This window comes from Scatophagus argus, chromosome 24, assembly GCF_020382885.2.
Source record: "Scatophagus argus isolate fScaArg1 chromosome 24, fScaArg1.pri, whole genome shotgun sequence".
Lineage (NCBI taxonomy): Eukaryota > Metazoa > Chordata > Actinopteri > Scatophagidae > Scatophagus > Scatophagus argus.
In genome coordinates, this window is record NC_058516.1 from 2,927,047 (window position 1) to 2,946,194 (window position 19,148).

At 42.9% G+C, this 19,148-nt stretch overlaps 1 protein-coding gene across 1 annotated transcript; it reads right to left on the bottom strand.

Moving 5' to 3' along the window:
- Positions 1–2,511: 2,511 nt before the first annotated feature.
- Positions 2,512–18,128, bottom strand: LOC124055790 (sodium/potassium-transporting ATPase subunit alpha-1). Its single transcript, XM_046382911.1, has 23 exons — positions 17,965–18,128; positions 17,451–17,561; positions 13,869–13,928; positions 12,396–12,497; positions 12,140–12,241; positions 11,926–12,039; positions 11,239–11,373; positions 10,945–11,062; positions 10,384–10,652; positions 9,983–10,291; positions 9,106–9,240; positions 8,647–8,839; positions 8,386–8,561; positions 8,009–8,145; positions 7,137–7,287; positions 6,856–7,024; positions 6,611–6,765; positions 6,349–6,472; positions 6,113–6,258; positions 5,863–5,993; positions 5,664–5,765; positions 4,190–4,281; positions 2,512–2,710 (listed from the first exon to the last, which is right to left on the bottom strand). The coding sequence occupies exons 1-23, from the start codon at positions 17,974–17,976 to the stop codon at positions 2,682–2,684; spliced, it is 3,072 nt and encodes a 1,023-aa protein (XP_046238867.1). The 5' UTR covers positions 17,977–18,128; the 3' UTR covers positions 2,512–2,681.
- Between the last annotated feature and the right edge of the window lie 1,020 nt (positions 18,129–19,148).

Below are 19,148 nucleotides of genomic sequence, written 5' to 3' on the forward strand. Positions count from 1 at the left end.
CTGCATTACTGTGTCAGCAATGAATCTGACGCCATGGGCAAACAAAAGCACAGCATCAGTTTAGTTATTTTTAATGTCGGACATGCTGTTTGAGATTCCACAGCGTGTGTCAGCCTCCTTTGGCTCTGGGGCCTCCTCAAACTATTCCCCCTCTGCCCTCGACTAGAGGAGCCCCCATCCGTTGTTTCCTCTAGCATATTTCTCATCTTCACCGTCACTGGGCTACATATAATCCCGAACCTGAATCCCTGTACCCCAGCAGCATCACCACCACCCTTATGGCCATTTGCATCTGCTCCAGGAGCTCTTAAACCCTTTCATCCCACAACAGAAATGAGAGATTTAGGCTTTCATCCCTGGATCTAAGCCTGAAAGCAGAAACATTCAGCCACTTGTACATACGGACAGAAGGAGAGGAGTTTAGACGTTGCCTCAATTAAACCTCTGGAGCTTCATATTTTATATATTTCAAAGGCAAAGCAGTCACAAGAAGAACCAGCATTTGCTGAATGCAACAAAGTCTGTCTTTGCTCTCCGGTCTGCAGCTTTAACCAGCCGTATACCAGCAACCCATGACAGATTACGTCCGAAAGCGACCTCTTCAAGCGTGAAGTAGACCCAGGGCAGGCAGGACGAGCCCGCCAAGGGAGTGCTATTGTGTCCTGAGAGGAAGACCGTGTCAGCGGCTCCCTGTGTATTCTAATAGACCTTATCAGGTGGCCTGGAGAACACTCTGCATCAGCTGACAAGATAAACCAGAGACTGATCAAACAGCAGCAGGAGGATTTCACTGCGCGGCTTGCTTTTACAAACACAGATCTACTCACTGCTGTCACCTTTTTCCCTAAAATACGACACGAAACATACACAGAATAAATAAAATCGGGAGTAAACAAAACCCCGAGTGGACCTAACTCACAGATGGACACACAGCAGCAAGCCCTGGCAATGTGGGTGCGCTTGTGTCCATATGTTCAGACGTGCATGAGCGAGTGCATAATGTATGTCAAGACTCTATGCTGTATTTTCTGTTTTGATGAGTGATTTCACATCCATGCATGTGCAGCCAGTGCAGCTCGCGTGTTGCTCTATAAATAGCCTAGATTTTATTTAGATGTTGGGGAGAGAGAGAGAGAGAGAGAGAGAGAGATGGCTCTCAAACAGTTGCCATAGCAACAGGCACGTTCAGGGGCCCTGCTTGTGAACGAAGGATGAAGGCATGTTAATGTTAGTGTCTGCTCTCTCTCTCTCTCTCTCTCTCCCTCCCGCTGTTCAGTTCATCGCAGCTGAATTGCTTTATCGGCATGACAATTCATCAGAAAAGATATTAACAAAGCAGCAAAGACAAAGCCACACACACACGCACACACGCAACAAACCATGATAAGATGATTAATTACATGTCTGGAAAATGTGCGCCACAAAACGCCAATTTTCGCTGTTGTCTTGCTCCGACTCCTTCCTTTCTGTTTATCGCATCAACTCCCTTTTCCCATCATCCGTCAGCCTCGCTTGCTTTCTTTCTTTTTCTTCCTATTGTCTCTACATCCCTCCATCCGTTTGCCTGCAGACCCCCGCCGTCTGTCCTACACTAGCACCCTCTGCTGTGAAAGAAAACACCTGAGAAGTTGGAAGGAAAATAACTTGATTGGCCTGTTGAAAGATTCGGTCATTCAACCTGAATTGGGCAGCATTTTCATGAATGACAATCCATCATTTCTGATGATATTTTGCCAACAAGGGCATCCAAATTGTGTGTGAAGCAGGTCATCTCTGACCAGATTGGTGTGATGATACTGTGTACACTCGTGCACACACACACACATGCACAAGAGGGGCTGAGGGAGAAGGGGGCGTTCATAATGACTAGGGTAAACACAAAGTAGATAGCACGAGAGAGGCCCTCACTTAATTTTCACTGAGGGCCTCTTTGCATTAGCGGGCAAGAGAGCAATCCATTGCAAACACCACTGTGGCAGACTGGCCCTTGAGATAATGGACACACACACACGTGCACGAACACACACACAGCTCTGACATGCTTTTTCCTCATATCTGGAAGGTCAAGATAAAATCCTGGGGAAATAAAGGTTAAAAGAGTTAAAATCAAGATAACACCGATATGATTAGTGCATTAATCGATTAAGTCAATCAGCAGAGAATTAGCAGTTTCGTGTTGAGATGATCAGTCGCTCACTTTAGTCACAAGTACACACAAATCTTACGCTTGAATTTGATTAAAACGTTTGCAAAATGCAGATAATTCTCTCTCTCTTTCTGTATTGTAAATTTGTTTTAAATTCATGCCCTCCCCCATGAACTCTTTGTTTCTGACCCCAGAACTGAAGTTAAGGAACTGTTGAGCTGGATAATCCCACCTCATGGGTCAGCGGATCTGACTCACTGCTACATATCTACTGAACCTCGAAACGACACCCTGCATCAAATCCCTGAATTGCTGTTTTCATCCTTCCCATGTCAGAGCAAAGAAAAAAGAAGTCAGCCTCGATGTACAATGTTAAAGACATGTTTTATTGGGAATGACACATACATCAAGATATTCTTAATTTATCCATGCTTCTTGTTTTCGGGGTCTGACTAACATTTCAGACATATATGTAACATGGCAGCAAATAAAGATGAAACACCGACTTCGCTCTCTGTGACTGTGCAGTGCGGACTCAGTAGTATGTTTCCTGTTCCACCCAACCTAGAAACCAAAGGAGACAGAATTAGGGACATGGTGTTCCGGATGTTTCGGGTCTAAATTCTCCCTCTCTAATGTGATGGCAGACTTGGCTGTGACCTTTAACTTTGCACTCAGGCTACAGGATGACATCATCCCTCCTGATGGCTGACGGCGATTCAGACAAATAAGACCGAATTGGGGAGCGTGAGGAAGACACGTCTGAGAATTTCAGGTTGATGCCATCAGAAGATGGGGACGTGCAGGGACGTGGAGGTTGTGGTATTTTTTGTTTGCTCCTGAGCTGATGATGTCGCCCATGAGGCCATACATTTGACAGAAGGGAGAAAAAGCTGACTCTGACCTGACCCTGCAGCTCAAACGTTTGGCCTATCATTAGGTAATAAATGCAGTAAAACTGCATTCGAGGTCAGTGTGACTCGGATGTTTGAATGAGGTGATTTAGCATCTTTTGCCACATCCCACTGAGCCCAGAGCTACTTTTTATTTTTAGGCCTGAAACACTGTGGATACTTGTGTTTCACAGAGGGCTAAAGACCCACTGGACTGGAATCAGTTTTCCACTTTTGACTGAAACTCTGAAACTTTACTCAGCCTTAGGGTTAAAAATAATCTGGAGGACAGTTAGCTTTGGGCACAGCAGAGAAATCTAACTTAAAAGATTTGACTGACTTCATTTAAATTAATACCAAACAAATATACTTCTGTAAATTAATTTGTCTTCATTCAGTCACAGTTCTTTGAAGTTGTTTGTCAATTTAATGTCTTCTTCTTTTCTGTCTGATAATAATGCATTATTCACCATGGATGGGCAATGGGATATTCACTGATCTGTGCTGTGGGGCTCAGATGTAGTAGACACACACACACACACACACACACACACACACACAGCTGCATCAGAGCCAGCTCTGCATGCAGGTTCTGCTCAGCTCCGTGGGTGGAACGAGGCATTAACAATTGCAAGGTTGAGGGTTCAAATCCCACGGGACGCTGCCATCTGCCACAGTTCACTGGTCTGCGTGGAGACGCAGTTGTGGCAGACACACACACACACACACAAAAATAGACAGCTCATGCTAAACCCAGATAACATGCGTGCTGTTCACTAGCCTTGAAATACACCATCCAGTCACACATCACTGCTTTTGCTCTCCGTATTATACATCATACTGTACATCAAGGCTGACATGACATCATATCTCCACGTCAGGGGGGGAATAGCAGTCAACATCTCTGTTGTGATGACCAAAATGTATTTGAAACCAAACCAAACAAAAATGTCAATGAAATTTGGTGGACAATAAGCCAATAAAGTGTATTGATTACATCTGAATAATACATTTACATTTCTAACAACATAAAACCAACAGCATGTTCTTTGACTCTCAGTCAGATTCTGGAGATAAATGGAACTCTTTTTTGTGAATCTCATCCCTCCATACATGCAGAGAGCGGAAGAAGAGTCAGCCAAGATCTTACCTCCTGGGTTGCGCCTGAGGATATATCTTCTGGCTTCATCGTACAGGAAGATGAGGAGGGAGTAGGGGAAGGCACAGAACCACCAACATGGCCTGAGGAGAGGACGGACAGGGAGAGACTGAGTCACAACTGGAACGTGACAGAAGAGATAAGAGCACTCTTTGAAGAGGCCGAGTTAGTGCATAACAGCAGTAGAGAGTTTTATGGCGTTACAGTTGGTTGAAGCTTCTCTAAGAGCACATGGAAAGCTTTGGAGGACCCCATTAGGCTTTTGAGATCCAACTATTAGCATTCACTCAGGAGCCGAGTGTAAAAATGAGGCAAGAGGACGTATTCTGTTAACGTGCTAACCCATTTGAGAGTCCTCTCTGCAGGCAGGAACGAAGCTCTTCAAAACCCCACATCATGCATTACTCCAAATGATCACACGCACACGGACTATATACATTAACTCATGCATTTTTGTTTGTTTAACTTGTGTCCTGTCAACTTGTTGGCTGGGAATTTCGCAGAATAAAGCAAAATGGGCTTTCAGTCGGGAGAAAGCACTCCATCAAAGTACGTCAAAACTGACAACACGCAGGCCATTCTATTATGTTATGTCACGTTAAAACAATTGAACATTTGCTCTAAATGTTGTCTTGAGCCATAACTACCTTTCCATTTCATATTTAAACAGAAACCAAGAAAGACAAAGAAACTCAGAGGTAAAGTGAAATATAAAAACTCGGAAAGCAGACCAAAACAAGGACAGGAAGACAAAAGCTGGAAAAGGAGACACTCAGACACAGACGATCACTCAAAGAGAAAGGTGAGTGGGCGGGTGAGGAGATTGAGGAAGGAGAGGAGAGGAGACAGAAGCACTGGGAACAGATGAAAAGCTGGAAGGAAGATGGGAGAAGCAGGAGTTGGGGGAGACACAAAACAACAACAAGGAAAATGAGACGGGATTTCAGCTTCATTTGAAACTTCTGAGCTGATGAGCTTAACGTGCCCTCATTGCTTTCTATTCTCATCTGTTGGGCAAACAGTCTCATTAGTACAGCAGCTCTTCTGCTTCACTCTGCCTCTGAAGTGGAAATTAGCGGTGACACTAGATAATATCCACCTTTTTTTTTTAAACAAGATAATAAAGCTAAAACAGCACTGGCTTGAATTTCATCATCGGGGAATCCAAGGAGAATGTGAAAGCACCAGCTGCACTGATAGACAAGAACCGCAGTGAATGTTAGCAAATGAACAGAAAAAAGGATTTCATGGATTAACACTTTAATAGGGATCAATTCAATGAATATCGTGCTCATAAATTCCCCTGCATACGTTAAACAAAGCTGAGTATTTACATGGAAAATGAGCCCATGTCACATGTCAACGCATGCCCTGAGGAGTATATCAAACATAACAGATAGCAGGTAACATCTCCCTCAGCAGCGAGCAAAAAATCATGACATGAGTGTTTGTGTGTTTTACTCACTTGAGAGGAAACATTCTGAGGGCAACATCCATGCCCGGGCAATAAGACAGGAAGGCAGCCAGAGCTGTCTCCTCAAATAGACCAAAGATGAGGATACGATTCCTGTGGAAGCAGAGATTTACCCCAGTTAGAACAAGTGAACTAATACCTGTTTATTCACTCGAGACTAAGGGTCTTACATGTCTTTACGTGTACATACTTCATTCCTTGCTGCAGGATGGAGTTCCTCCTGGTCTTACAGATGATCAGATCGGCCCACTGGACGATCACAATGCTGGCAAAGAAGGCTGTGTGGCAGGTGAACTCTACGATCTTTCTGTGCTCGTACGTCTGGCGGACAGAACATTTTTTTAAAAAAATGAGCACATTTTCCTGAGAACTTAATAACTTGTTTTGTCTAACTGCTTATGACATACAAGAGGAATATATAAAACAGTAACGTTACTGACCCACTGCTGTCCATAGCTGTCTTCCAGGTCATTTACATATTTGTTGTCCCACAATACTCTGATGCCCAGCAGGTCAGAGGGGAGGAAACCATTTTCAGCCAGGATCACAAAGTATGTGAAGAACCCAGCTGTGGCCTGCATCATACCTAACAGAGAAGAAAGGCAGTTAAACCTGGGATGGCTCGTCCAACAAGACAGAAAAGGTTCAATAAAAAAGCAGAACCATGATTTCTCACCGATCTGTCCGTAGGCTATGCTGATGAGCCTCTCGTTCACCAGTTTGTCTGTTTTGGGGTTTCTGGGCTGTCTCTTCATGATGTCGCTCTCGGCTGCTTCATAAGCCAGGGAGATGGCGGGGACCTGGTAGAAAACAAGTAAATAAATGTAAGTAAGTTGTACACCGAAATTCACTCAATGTGTCTTTTGTTGCACAAATGGTGGTGGTAAAAATCTTGCATGTTTTGTTTTTTTTTTTCATTTTGCAGTCAAAGAGCTCACCATGTCAGTTCCCAGGTCGATACAGAGGATGGTGACGGTTCCCAGGGGCAGAGGGATGTTGGCGATGATGAAGAGGAGGAAAGGTGAGATCTCAGGGATGTTACTGGTCAGCGTGTAGGCGATGGACTTCTTCAAGTTGTCAAAGATCAGACGGCCTGTGAGGAGAGTTAGAAGATTGAGGGGTTATAATGATGCTTTTTGCAGTTGCACTTCCACATTTCTGCAGGTATAAGCCTTGGTCTTACCTTCTTCCACTCCAGTGACAATGGAGGCGAAGTTGTCGTCCAGCAGGATCATGTCGGCGGCCTGCTTGGAGACATCAGATCCAGCGATGCCCATAGCCACACCAATGTCAGCCTTCTTCAGAGCGGGAGAGTCGTTCACACCATCACCTGTCACAGCCACGATGGCTCCCTGCAGAGAGACGACACAAGTGTGAGGATGTCACAAAAAGAAAGATATTTCTAAAAGCCTTTAATCCCCATTTGCGTCTGTGAAAATGTCTTAAATTCCCCTTGATGCTGACCTGTCTCTGGCAACCTTCCACGATGATAAGTTTCTGCTGAGGGGAGGTTCTGGCAAAGACGATTTCAGTGTGGTATTTCAGCACATCGTCCAGCTGCTCTGCGGTCATGTCTTTCAGCTCACCACCATGGACAACGCAGGCCTTTGCATCTCTGGAAGAAATCACAGCAGCATCAGCACAACAGTTGTAATCTCATATCCTGCTTCTGACATGAAAACTGAGGATGGCTGCAATCAAGGCAATACAAAAAGAAAATCGTGGAAATGGACACACTGGCAAAACTGGAAATTTCTTTAGAACAGGGACAGCATCTGTCTGAACATCTTTAAATGAGAAATAATGGCATCGTCAGCAAAAAGCTAGATCTACTATAAAGTCATCTACATTTTCAGGACATGTTTAAACATTAGACCTTTACTACAGACGGTCATACATTTCATCAGTCACATGGTACAAGACAGTATAATGTTTTGTTAAGAGAGATAAAATTTTCCTCCAGTCAACAAACAGGAATTTTCAGCATGAGGACAACACCCAGGAAGACAGACTAAAATTGCTGATGAAGAAACAATTAAGCCACTGGCTCAAAGACTACATTTATTTGTCTGCAGTGAATTAATGGTAAAAGCCTTTTTGGCTGCGTAGATTGCGGGGCCTCGTTAGCCAACTCTGATTCAATTTTGCTCTGTTAGTACAAGTATTAGGAAGAATTTCCACAGAAATAAAGATGTCTCCATACAGCTCATGCTTGCAAAATCATTTCAAACACAGTGTTCATCTGCAAAAAATGTATATATATTCTTATTATTTATTGCCACAAGTGTGTAAAACAGGCTCAACACTCAGATCTGAGCTAAAGTAAAGGTCCTGACCTGGGGTTGATCTCTGAGACTGGAACATTCAGGCGGGCAGCGATGTCTTCAACTGTCTCGTTGCCTTCAGAGATGATTCCCACACCCTTAGCGATAGCCTTGGCTGTGATGGGATGGTCACCAGTGACCATGATAACCTAATGGACAAGAATTAAGACAGAACAAGCCTGTTTATTTTAATATAATATTACATGTAATGTGCATGTGATATTTCTGTATTTAGTTATTAGTTGCAAACATCAGTACAAACATAAAAAATGTCAAATTTAGGATTTTATGTTTTGTTTCTCCCGTCTTCTGTATGTCTGTCTGTTTATATACTGCTGAGTACTTTACTGCTGTTGGATAGGCTACCTGAACAGACAACAGTTACATACCTTGATTCCAGCACTCCTGCATTTACCCACAGCGTCAGGCACAGCAGCACGAGGGGGGTCGATCATGGACATGAGGCCTATGAAGCACAGGTTCTCTGTGGGGAAGTTCACCTCTTCAGTTTCAAATGCAAAGCCCTCTGGGAACTGGTCATCAGGCAGGTTGAAATGGCAAAAACCTGATTAGAAAAGGAGGAAAATGCTTGTCAGGAGTTCATGGATCCCACTAATTAAACGTAGCTGTCGGATGGAGCTGCTTTGTACCCAGTACTCTCTCTCCAAGTCCTCCCAGCTCCACGTAGGCGTTCTGGAAAGCGTCTTTCATCTCTTCATCCAGAGGCTGCTCTTTGCCTTGGATCATGATGGTGGAGCAGCGGTCCAAAATCCTCTCTGGGGCGCCTTTCATCACCAGAAGGTGCTTTGTCTCTCCAGGAGTTGAATTCCTGTGGATGGAGAGCTGTGGGACAAAAAGGAAGATTCGATACTCAATGCTTGTCAGTAGTCGCCAGCGATTTATGATAAGCAACACAAATCCCATCTTTATTCAAAACTTTTCTCATTTGTCAAAAATTCATCAGCCAAGACATAAGTGAATCCAACCACTAGGTGGCGTAAATCAAAGTTTCCCTCTGATGTCACAGCAGGTATGGACTCCTAGTGTTGGGTTTGGAAGGTTTTGAAAAAATTTTAGAATTTGCAATACTCTTTATGTGGCTTGTTTACCTGGTATTTGTTGGTGGAGTTGAAGGGGATCTCTGCAACCTTGGGATACTTGTCTCTCATGCCACCAACAGATCCACAGCACAGCTCAATACACTTCAGCAAGGCAGCTTCTGAGGCATCACCGGCTACATCTCTCTGTGCGATTTAATCAAAGGACAAAAAGGTGCATCAGTGGGTTTCATTCCTTTTTTTTAACAGTACGCTGTACTCAAAATCTGATGAAACAGAAACAAAATGATTAATACACTTTGGATCAAATCATTGATCCCTTCAAACAACTTCACTGAAGGAAAACTGAGCAGAGAAGTAAACTTTCAAACGACAATAAAAACCCTATCCTGTCTCATTTTATCCTGCTCTCACTGCTGTGCTGTTTAAAAAAAGAAATAAACTTGTCAGTATTGATTAAGAAATAAATCAGGGAGTCTGTCTTGTCACATCTTGCTATATCAACAGCTATATATTTATAAAAAAGCCTTTAATTACACTGAGTGCTTTTTATTAAAATTTGTAGTGCAGTTGGCCTGCATTTGTATTTTATTGGACCCCTAAGCTCCTTGTCAAGTCACAATGCCAGATCACCTCCCATGCCAGGTCTCAAAATTCATCAGGGTACACTATCCAATTAAAAAAAAATGATTTAAGGAAGAAAATATTCCACATGGCAAAGGGGGTGAATTCTGCTCTGTCCTTGTTTACATCCATGAATAAGAGATGGTGTTACAACAAAAAGAGAACTGATATCTTCATCCACTGTGAATTATTTAGACTCTTTTGTGGTGATCAGAATGGGTGAACTGCTGCAAAAGGTTTAGTGTCTTTAGTGTCTGGTAACCAGCTCAAATGAGGAGAATACTGCATACAATAAGCTCTTCACCTTCAGGATGGGAACATTGCTCTGCTCTGCCAGGAACACGGCGCGGTTGCAGAGTCCGGCAACTCTGGCCAGGTTACCCCAGGTGGGGGAGCTCCTGTTGAAGGAGGTCCCGCTCTGGTTCTCGGTGGTGTCGGCCTCATGGATCACGTTGTCGAACCACATGTGAGCCACGGTCATCCTGTTCTGGGTCAGGGTGCCGGTCTTGTCGGAGCAGATGGTGGAGGTGGAGCCCAGGGTCTCGACAGCTTCCAAGTTCTTTACCAGGCAGTTCTTCTTGGCCATACGCTTGGCAGTCAGGGTCAGACACACCTGGAGATGAGATCACGTGGGCCAGTTAGTGGCAGAGTTGCTGTTGGAATCCACAGTTGGACCGTTAACAGACAAGAAACATCAGGACTCACAGTGACAGTAGCCAGGAGACCCTCTGGCACGTTGGCGACAATGATACCGATGAGGAAGATGACAGCCTCAAGCAAGCCATACCCAAGGATGAGTGAGAGGACGAAGAAGGACACGCCGAGGAAGACGGCCACTCCAGTGATGATGTGGATGAAGTGCTCGATCTCAACGGCGATGGGAGTTTTGCCGCCCTCCAGGCTGGAAGCCAGGGTGGCGATACGACCCATGACAGTACGGTCTCCAGTGTTGATGACAACTCCTCTGGCAGTACCTGGGAAGAGATGTTGTGGGTGATAAGTTAAAAAATGACAGACGTGAATATAAAATATTCTTCAGATGGGTTGACATTTTAAACATTGGTTCTCAATTTAACATTTCTTTAGCTTCTCTTTCCTCATCCTGCATCTTACTTGTCTACACAAATTTCAGGTCGTTTTGTAATTTTTGTAGTGTCTGCAATGAAATTTAAGCTCTGATCTTAATCTTGAATCTAATTAAAGCTTTACACAAAAGAATTTTGAGCCTGTGATTTCTGTGTGGTCTTCTGTATCTTAGTTCTTTACCTTCAACACAGTTGGTGGAGAAGAAAGCAATGTTCCTGGTTTCCAAGGGGTTGTCATTGGAGAAGTCTGGAGTACGAGTCTGAGGCTCAGATTCACCGGTCAGAGAGGAGTTGTCCACCTGAAGGAAGAAAAACAAAAGCAAGGATGAGCTTGTTGGTTTAGTCGGTAAAAAAAAAACTCTTCAAAAAGAAGTAAACTGATGATTAGTAAACCACATCTGTCATCATACTACATTTGCCATTAGATATGAAGCAACTTTAACCAACGCCACAATAGCTAAACAATGGTACGGACCTTGCAGCCGTGAGCAGAGACGATTCTCAGATCAGCGGGGATCCTGTCTCCACCTTTCACCTCCACCAAATCTCCGACCACCACCTCCTCGGCGTTGATGCTCTTCTTCTCACCATCTCGGATGACCAGGGCTTGCTATAAGACCAAAGGTGAGCATATATACACAGAATACATTTTAGATCATGTGAAGAGCCATTCCTTCCTGAACAGGTTTTGCTGTTATACCCAGCAGCAAGTAATTATAAATGGAAAAAATAATGTGTCAACAGTGTGGTAATATTGATGAAGTAATACTGCTCCTGAGCATTGTGCAACGTGTTCTTTTATCTGCATTTCAATATTGATATGAGCTTTACAGTAATCTGGCTTTCACCATCAGTAAATCAATTGTGAATTGGTCCAAGCACATTTAAGCTCCTCAAGATAAGTAAACAAAAATTTCCATACTCTCAGCGCCTTTATCTTTACATCTAAATCTACACCAGAAGACAACAAGATTGTTCCATTTCAGATTTTAAAACATTTTTTGGCTTACATGAGTGACTGCACAGATGAAACGCCAAGTTATGTTGAAAATACATACATTTTCACAGGATTAGCCGGGAGTTTATGCATTTTCCTCATCCTGAAAATAAAACGGTAAAAGGATTTTCCAAACTTCCAAACTCTGTGTCAGAAAAGACTCACCTGGGGGACCAGGTTCTTGAAGGAGTCCATGATTCTGGAGCTCTTGGCCTCTTGGTAGTAGGAGAAGCAACCAGTGATGATGACGACAGCGGAAAGTACAACACCCAGGTACAACTACAGTAAGAGAGAAATGAGTCAGTTCATCTTTGGTGGCACCAATTCTTGAATTAAAGGATCAAATTTGCTCATCATATGCCAACAAAGATGTCTTTACGTTATCTTTGACAGGTTCCTCTTCTGAGGCAGCCTGGATACCGTAAGCGAGGAAGCAGAGGACAGCACCGATCCACAGCAGCATGGAGAAACCACCAAACAGCTGGAAACAAGAAAAAACACTGAAGTTTAAAGACTTGGTTACAATGAGTCAGTGTGAACTTCTAAAATTTGCATATATGCAAAATAAGTTTGTGTTTTGCTTAGAAAATGTTGCACTTCCTGACTGTGAGCTTCAGCCCAGTAGTGACTTTTACCTGTTTGCAGAACTTGACCCATTCAGGGGTAGTGGGTGGAGGCGTGAGGGCGTTTGGACCATCTCGTGCCAGGATCTCTTTTGCTCTGGAGTTGGAAAGACCCTAAAACGAGACACAAAGAGACAAGATTGAACTCTGCATGTTAGTTAAAATAATCTACATGCTTCCCCCAAAGCAGCCAGGCAGAAAAAAGAGAGTAAAGGAAAAATGTGTCCATAGTCATGAAGTCATGAAAATTTGAGTGCAGTTTTTCGCTTTGCTACTCTAAAGCATTGTCTCGTTTACTGGAGGGATGCACATTGAAGGACAAGCCAGAGCACCATGTTTCCTGCTGCACTGTTGCATGTTGTAAACAGATACAATGCCGTTACCTCAGGAGCTGATGGATTTACATTTGGTTGGGGAAAAAAAACAAAAGAAACCACATGTACAGGAAGACAGGTGTTACAATTACTGTTTCCTGTTTTCACTAGTCTGTGAAATTAGACTTTCAGCTTGAGGTAAACCAGCACATATGATGTGGAAAGAGTGATAACAGGAGATGGGACAATCGGGTCGTATCTCTATTATCAATGAACAGTGTGTACCTCAACAAGGTCAAGGTCACAACTTCTTACAGTTTAGAAAAAAAGCAGAAGAATGGAGAGTAAAGTGTGGCTGAAGGTCTGTTTGGAAAGGACCCAGGAGTGAAAAGGAGCATTTTTTGGTTTTTGTCGGTAGGGTCAATATGACTGGTGTTCCTGTGTGAATGAAGTCTTTGTTTTGGAGCAAACTCAGACAGTTCAGATTTCAGCAGATAATCAGCATCAGTCGAGCATTTGGCCAGAGTAAGGTTGTATTGGGTTGTGTAATGTGATTCTGGGAGAGTGTCCTGAATGAAGACCATGATCAAAACAAGGAAAGAGCATTTTGTGTTTCCCCTTTTCTGAACAACATGGCCTTTACGGACACTATAAAGGGTCAGTTCACCCAAATTACAAATTTTGGTATCTTGCCATGCAGACCGTCTGTTTTATTTGTATTTTAATATATATTTCTATAATCTGTATATTTATACTGTATATTTCTGTGACATGAACGTAAAAAGACGTACGAATAAAACCAAAATGGTCTGTTTGGCCAAACACCACTGGAGTTGGGAGAGAAAAATGTTATTATGTTGAACCAATCATTCAGTTAAAAAAAAAAAACAGTGATTCCCCCCAAGTGATGTTGCAAAATTATCTGTATGTGCCCTGTTTTGCACAGACACTCAAATGTTGGATAAATACAGATTTAAAAATACCCACAATTGTTAAATGTATCTCTGTTCAATGATGTGCTTTTAACTTCAGTTTCAGCTGCAACAGCTTCACTGGCCTCTGGGCTTATCCCCCTTTATGAAATTGTCACCAGCTGCCAGTAAAAAAACCCCAGCAAGTGACTATCACACAGATAGGCTCACACAAATACACACAAATGCCGCATACTCACCCTGGCTAGGTCTGTTCCGTATTTTCTGTGAAGTTCATCCAAGGTTAACTTGTGATCATCCTATGGTGAGAGAGAGAGACATTGTGTAAAACAAATCAAAATCCCTGCCTTTTTAAAGCTGCAAATATTATCTCCTTTGAGGATTAAAAAATGTCCTGTAATGTCCTCTACCGGGAACATAAAGATGACAAGGCAAAATCTGCCATGTGATCAGGATTATGGACGCAGGCCCGTCCATACCGTGCGATTTTAAGATTAGCAGATACCCGAGTAAAACTGGAGTCGGCTGATGATTGGAAACTTGTAGCAAAACACACGGACTAAAGCTGCCATGAGCTCGCTTACTTACAAACAATCAGTTTGCTGGAGGCAAACAGTCCATCCAGCCACATCAGTGTCACCCAGCTGATATATGGATATTTGCAGCCAACGGTAGTGCCTGACATTTTCACCCAAGAGCGGCGCTCTGCTCTTTCAGACTCATGGCACTGGTGTCATTAAAATTAATTTGGTCGATGATTTGATCAGCTAGCGTTGTTTATGGGTTAATTCTGATCAAAGAGTGCTTGTAATTCTTTAAAATAAAGGTTTCGTCCAACAACAGTCCCTTCAGGGTGAAAAAGCAAATAAAAGTGGATCTGCAAATGAACAAAAAGAGAAGCTGGCATATTCATGCGCCTACACTGTGTTTTGTTGAATAACGCCTACAACAAGTGAATGAATCGAGATTCTTCCAATGTAATTTGGATGATCTGCAGCAACACCATGACTCCCACCTTTCATTTTTTCACACTGCAAAACTACAAAAGACAAGGGAGTGAAACATCTCGAGTAACGATGCCCACACTGGTTTCTGCGGTGGTTTACGGACCTCACGTATGGGAAGAATTCTCGTTGTGATTGAAGTTGGACTGAATTTTCCATATCGTTATGGCATTAACCGCTTTTTCCTCAACAATTATTCTTCCAGAAAATTAAAGCTACACTGCTTGCTACACCCTGACAAAAATGCAACGAGTCAACCATGATATACATGGAAAGAATGCCAGAGACGACAATTTTTCTGTTGGTCTGTTTTATGAACAACACGCTTATTTGTTGGGAGCATTTTTATGATTTGCGGTAAAAACAATCCCTAAAATTTTGTATCATGGGTGGCAGCTTTGTTCTCAGCTCCAGTTGGTCCACAATGAACCAATGAATGATTTAGGGACTGAATGAAGAAACAAAAGAAGTGACAGCACATGTTTATTTTGACCTTTTAAAGTTTAAAGTTTCAATCATCCACTGCCTGAAGTACTGTATATAATTATATTTACATAACAGTAATTTGGCCACTGAAAATGTGGAGCCCTGAGCTGTTTATGGATGAAGTGAGTCCCGTTACATTCATGGTGGTAGAGAAAATGGGTGTAATTGCACGGTTCTGCCTGTGCTGCCATCATCTGGCATTATAATAAGCAAGCAAAGTGTTCCATGTCAAATGTGCCATGCATAATGTTTCATCACATGGCCCAAACTACTGCTGCTTTTTTTAACTGTTCGACGGCACTTCTTTTTAAGCCTGTAGAGGAAATTACTTCACAGGCTTTGATACTCCGCCTCATAAACACAAACTGATGGCCAATCGCACACTGCTGGACTTGTTTATAAAATCAAATTGATTCTATATTTAGCATTTTTTGCTGGACTTTGTCACATTTGATCAAATCACAAGCTGCGTGGTGTTGCTATGGGAATAGTTTCCATTGTCTCTGTCTGGACTTTGACGCCTCTGTTAATAACATCATGGTGCATGTATGATGGAGCAATAATCATTAACATGTCAGCTTTACAGAGACCCAACTGCACTCTCACTACTGTTTTACTACTGCCAACTACGCCACCATTCTTCAACCAAAACTCAAACCTGACGATTATCAATAATTGACTGTGAATCAATTCTTTTTGTTCTCCCAAGGTGGAACTTTTTTAAAAAGCCTTTCTGAAGACACAATGGACTTTCAGCGGTTGGGAGACATTAAAGAGAGCGCCTGTTGTTAATTGCAGTAAATGATATGCGAAGTCTTGGAGGTTATGGCAGACAGGCGATATGGCCTTCAGATGCCCTTCAGTGGCGGCAGGACTTTGAGATCTAGTTAAGACACTGGGAGGACAATAATCATTAATATGTCACCTAAATGGGACTTCTATTACCTAATAACCTGCTGTACTCTGTGACCTGGTGGGCGACATTGAATAGGGACTGAGGACATGCAGAAATAAATATAAATAATTATAATTATAAAACTGACAACAAGCCATGACACTCATATTCTACTGCAATGGCAGTTTTAGAAAAGGTACTTTTGAAACATACAGCATCAATCTACAGCTTAACTTGATGACCTTGTGAAAGTCAAAGAGCAGCTTACATCTTTTATACATCATACAAAAATGACAGAGAAAATGTAAACCACTATTATGATATTATCAAGTCATCAGCAGGATATTTTAGAGCAGCATGTCCACTAACGTCTGTTTCGTACTTTGAGATGAACATGACACCTGAATTTGCATATTGACCTTGTGAAGGACACCACCTTACGGAAGTTATACGTGGTTTTAAGGGTTGCTCAAGGAGAAACACTGAAACGCACAAACTTCTTCAGAAGAAACAAAGAATTTAAGTTACCCAAACACCTTTAAATGAACGCACTTCTGCTCATAAAATGCATTTACACATCTAAACATCCAGTCTGTGGTATGAAATCTTTCACTGATCTTTCATAAGCCTGATTCATTGACTTGGAGATGTACTCAATAGCAGAGTGTCCCGCTGACCTTGGGAAATGACCTCAGCCAGCTACAGACTGAGGGGGAAAAAAAGCTGACACCAGTGGAAATTGGGCAACTGTTCTACACAGGAAGCTTCAAACCCACCTAAACCACCACCATGCATGTAACTTATCTTCACAAATTTCTTTGCATTCAGAGTAGTTAAGGTAGCGGCCAGAGATTAAAATGAGTCTGATCAAACTATTCATGATCTGAGCTTTGAAAGGTCAGAAGTCAGAAGAAGAATATATGTTTTGAGACTGGCTCATAGGTTTTGAGAAACTGAAGACAAAACTGACAAAACAGCCTCTCACCCAATATTTCAGCGGTGAAAACTGACCTAGATAAGCATTACTTAGAACTTAAGTAGAGCTGTGAACGGCGTAATAACATGTGACAGAACATACATCGGTGTAAGCAGCAATCTTTATGAAATACGAGGGCGGACAGCAACATCTCATGTGACTGTCGTGAGGTCAAACCAGAAGTTTGTCTCAGCTGTGACTGTATCATCGCTGTGGCCAATGGCAGGGACTTACAGTGACCAAGTGTTAACATGGCCTGAAAATGACTGTTATTAAGTATGCGGCAAGCAGTGTGCATGGGAGGACAAGTTCAAGAAGGTTATTCTGGTTCACGTCTGATCCTTTTGGTGTTGATTAAGTTACAAATACTTTTAGGAAGTCTCTTTTGGCCGATGGCCTGACTGAAAGGGCCCAGTGAAGTACTTCAGATAATTACACTGGCTTTTGTTTGTATACTCACCAAGTCAACTTCCTTCTTCAGCTCGTCCATATTCTTGTCCCCTTTACCCTTCTTGTGTTTCTTTTCTTTGCCATCTGACGTTGCCGCCAGTTTGTACTCCTCTTTCCCTCTCTGCATTGAAGAAAGCGAGACAAAATGAGCTTCAGAATAAGACTTAACACGTGTGGCAAGAATGCCCTGAAGTTTCCTGTTTCGTTGCACGAGTGCGAGCAGACGGCAGTGTCAACTTTGCTGTTCAAACATGCTGTAAAACTTGTGTTAATCATTGTTAGACGGACTGTGAATTACTCTCATAAAAAATTTTAAGAGTTCCCAAAACTTTCAAGACAGAAAAACCGAAAACACCTCGCACAGATTTCAAAACTATGGTACAAAATACTTCAGGCAACCCACATGTGCCAGTGAGTGAAACTAAAACTACTTTGACTGAGCTAAAAAGTAGAAAAAAACATGGCCTAATCTGAACCTAAATCTAAAGACAGGCCAAAACATGTGACGAAGTTAAAATACTTACTCCCAGCCCCATGGTGGCGGTTCAAGTCTGAGAACAGTCAATCCAATTGTGTTTTAAATTGCAGCTTTCCTACTCCGCCTCTCTCTCTCTCTCTCTCTCTCTCTCTCTCTCTCGCACACACACACACTCTCTCTCTCTCAGCCCTGTTGCTTCCTGTGTCTTTCACACTCCCCAGAGCAGAGAAGATAGGTTGCTGCACATTACCATACCTTTATACCCACCTGCCCTGAGAGGAGGGGCTTGGGGGGAAGGGAAGATTTGGGGGGGGGGGGGTATTGAAACAGGACAGGTGAGTGCTGGGAAGGGGGAGGGAGGTTTGTGTGTGTGTGTGGGGGGGGGGGGGGGGGGGGGGGGGTCAGGCGCGGCTCCTGGTGGAGGAGGAGCGAGGGAGGAAAGGGGAGGGCTAAATCTTCTCACCACTTCCCTTCTACTTCTTTCACTCTTACACAAAGCCTGATTTCTACATGTACTTGGAACAGGCAGGTAGTCTGGAAGACCCAGCACCCATGTCCTTCAGCCCCTGAGACATCCCTGTGTGCACAGTCACTGTGTGTTTAGTTTATAGTACAAACAGTGATGAACCAAAAAAAAAAAAGGCACAATAGCATAACAGTGAATGACAGGCACAGATAAAGGCAGGCAGAAAAGGTGAAAGTCCAGTTCTGCCGGTGACTGATTGCCCAAAGCTGAATGAGGCATTTGAATAACAAAGACTGCAGGAGAAAAAAGTAAAACGCTGACTAAAAATGACTGACTTTCTTCCCATAGAGGCTTGGGAGAGAGAGAGACCGGACAAAACTGTTGCTCATGAGAAAGATAACGAATGGAATGTAAAGGGAGAAATCCACTGTGCCTTTAGCTCTCTGTCTCAGGTCAAAGTGCCCCATAAACACCTTGTAATTGATTCCGAAGTCCTTCCACCTCAGGAAAAGTCAAGTAAATAGGAGTGGAAAGTCTTTCACAATTTTAAACCATTGTGTTTAGCATCGATTCACACTGCTGTAACACTGGGTGAGCTCAAAAATGTCCTTGACTGACTGCCTGCTACTACCATACAGTGGTAAAAGGATTAATATATGTTAATCTTCCTGAGAAAAACACAAAAATCCTATTTGAGACCCAATCTGTGCCAAGTTCTCTAAGTGTTCAGGTAAGATTTAGGTTTCCCGTGCAAGCCTGGGTGA